This window comes from Mandrillus leucophaeus, unplaced genomic scaffold (genome assembly GCF_000951045.1).
Source record: "Mandrillus leucophaeus isolate KB7577 unplaced genomic scaffold, Mleu.le_1.0 Scaffold305, whole genome shotgun sequence".
In the NCBI taxonomy this organism is placed as follows: domain Eukaryota; kingdom Metazoa; phylum Chordata; class Mammalia; order Primates; family Cercopithecidae; genus Mandrillus; species Mandrillus leucophaeus.
In genome coordinates this window covers 1,165,209-1,167,177 of record NW_012103199.1, presented here as the reverse complement: position 1 = coordinate 1,167,177, position 1,969 = coordinate 1,165,209, and the positions used below count along the sequence as shown (strand labels likewise).

Sequence of the window (1,969 nt, the reverse complement as noted above, 5' to 3'; positions counted from 1 at the left end):
GAGACCAGCCTGGGAAACACGGTGAAACCCTGTCTCTACAAAAAATAGAAAAATTAGCCAGGCATAGTGGCACACAACTGTGGTCCCAGTTACTCAGGAGGCTGATGGACGTGGGAGGATTGCTGGAGCCCGGGAAATTGAGGCTGCAGTGAACTGAGATCGTGCCACTGCACTCCAGTCTGGTTGACAGAGCAAGACCCTGTCAAAAACAAAACAAAACAAAACAAACAAACAAAACCAGAAAAGAAAAAAAAAAAAGGAAAGAAAGAAAAGGAAAGCAGAAAGCATTAAAGGCAACCAGAAGGAAAACAGTAGACAGGAAAGACCAGCAAGGAGGATCCAACACACACCTACGTGAGGTCTGCAAGAAAGCAAATGGAAACATTGTTAGAGTGAAAGCACAACCATAGTCCAAGGAAGCAGTGCTGAAATGAAGACAGCTTTCACCTTGACACTGAAAACACTGGCTGTCAGGGAAAACTTATCAGAATGGTCAACATCAAAACGTAACAATACAAAAGGAAACTCTGGCCGAGCGTGGTGGCTCATGCCTGTAATCCCAGTACTTTGGGAGGCTGAGGCAGATGGATCACCTGAGGTCAGGAGTTCAAGAACAGCCTGGGCAACATGGTAAAACCCCGTCTCTACTAAAAATATAAAAATTAGTTGGGCGTAGTGGCAGGTGCCTGTAATCCCAGCTACTAGGGATGCTGAGGCAGGAGAAGCTCTTGAATCCAGGAGGTAGAGGTTGCAGTGAGCCGAGACCACGCCATTGCACTCCAGCCTGGGCGATAGAACAAGACTCCATCTCAAAAAAAAAAGAAAAAAAGGCAACAAAACAAAACAAAGAAAAACAAAAGGAAACTTGGGCAGCCAGGCAAAAGCTCCAGCCATTCGTGAAGGGAAATGGGCTTAGTCTCAGATGACTTTGACACAAGAAGACAGAGGAGCCCCCTCTACAAAATCTTTGTGAAAATCGGATCTGAGGGCTTATGCCCAGACAGAGCCTGTTCCAGCTGTTCTGAACATGAAGGGAGCTATGAACCTCCTGCTGTCCCTGCATCGCGTCCCTCCCCACCTGAGCCGTCCTCTTACTCAACATAGATGAAGTCCCGGAGGTGCTCCTCCACGCCCACCAGCTTGCAGTAGTTGATCGTGTAGGTGGTGTTTACCAACGTGATCTTTTTCTTGTACACTTTGCCAATATCAAAGTCCTGGGAAAGGTCAAGGCAGTAGCTTCAGAGCGGGTCAGAGGGGGCTGTGCTGTGAGCACCGAGGCAGCTTTGCCTCAGGGTAACCACTGGTGAGCGTTTGCCAACTAGGGAGAGGTTCCCAGGGAACAATGTCCGAGGTTTCTCCCAGAATCGAGAAGGCCCCGGGGGTGCACGAAGGACAGGGTGTGGGGCGGAACCTGTCTCATAAGAGCCTTCGCGACTTGAGGCAGGACGGGACCTTGCTGGGGCCCAGCGGGTGGGAATGAGAGAGAACGCTCAGACACTGTGGGTTCCAAGGTGGGTCCCTGACTCCATGGATGGACCTGAACTGGGGTAAAATACCGGAGCCCACGGGCCGCTGTGTCTCGCAGAGTTTGGCGGAGGCATCCAGGCACCAACCTCAGCCTCGCATGTTCCCACCTTGTCCCTGTTACATCCCTGTCCCGAGGCTCAGGGGCCCCCTCTGCCCCAAGTGGCACAGGGCTTTTGGGGCCATGGCACTCCCATTGCTCAGGATTTGCCCTTCAGACTGGCGTCCAGCCCTCCATGGAGATGAGGCCCTCTCTCCCTCCACCTCCTTGGAGAGAAGGTCCACACCTGGGCCTGTGTCTCCTGAGGAAGCCCCTGGGTTTTCCAGCGTTAAAAAGCAAAAGGCAGGCTGGGTGCAGTGGCTCACGCCTGTAATCCCAGCACTTTGGGAGGCCGAGGCGGGTGGATCACGAGGTCAGGAGATCGAGACCATCCTGGCTAACACG

The 1,969-nt window shown here is 52.4% G+C and overlaps 1 protein-coding gene across 1 annotated transcript in view; it reads right to left on the bottom strand.

Annotated features, from left to right (window-relative positions):
• The window catches only part of CFAP74 (cilia and flagella associated protein 74), a 90,807-nt gene that overhangs the window by 39,310 nt on the left and 49,528 nt on the right, over positions 1-1,969 (bottom strand). Inside the window, exon 13 of the mRNA XM_011987251.1 lies at positions 1,096-1,214. Coding sequence (XP_011842641.1) covers positions 1,096-1,214 — 119 coding nt within the window. The remainder of the gene's footprint in view (positions 1-1,095; positions 1,215-1,969) is intronic.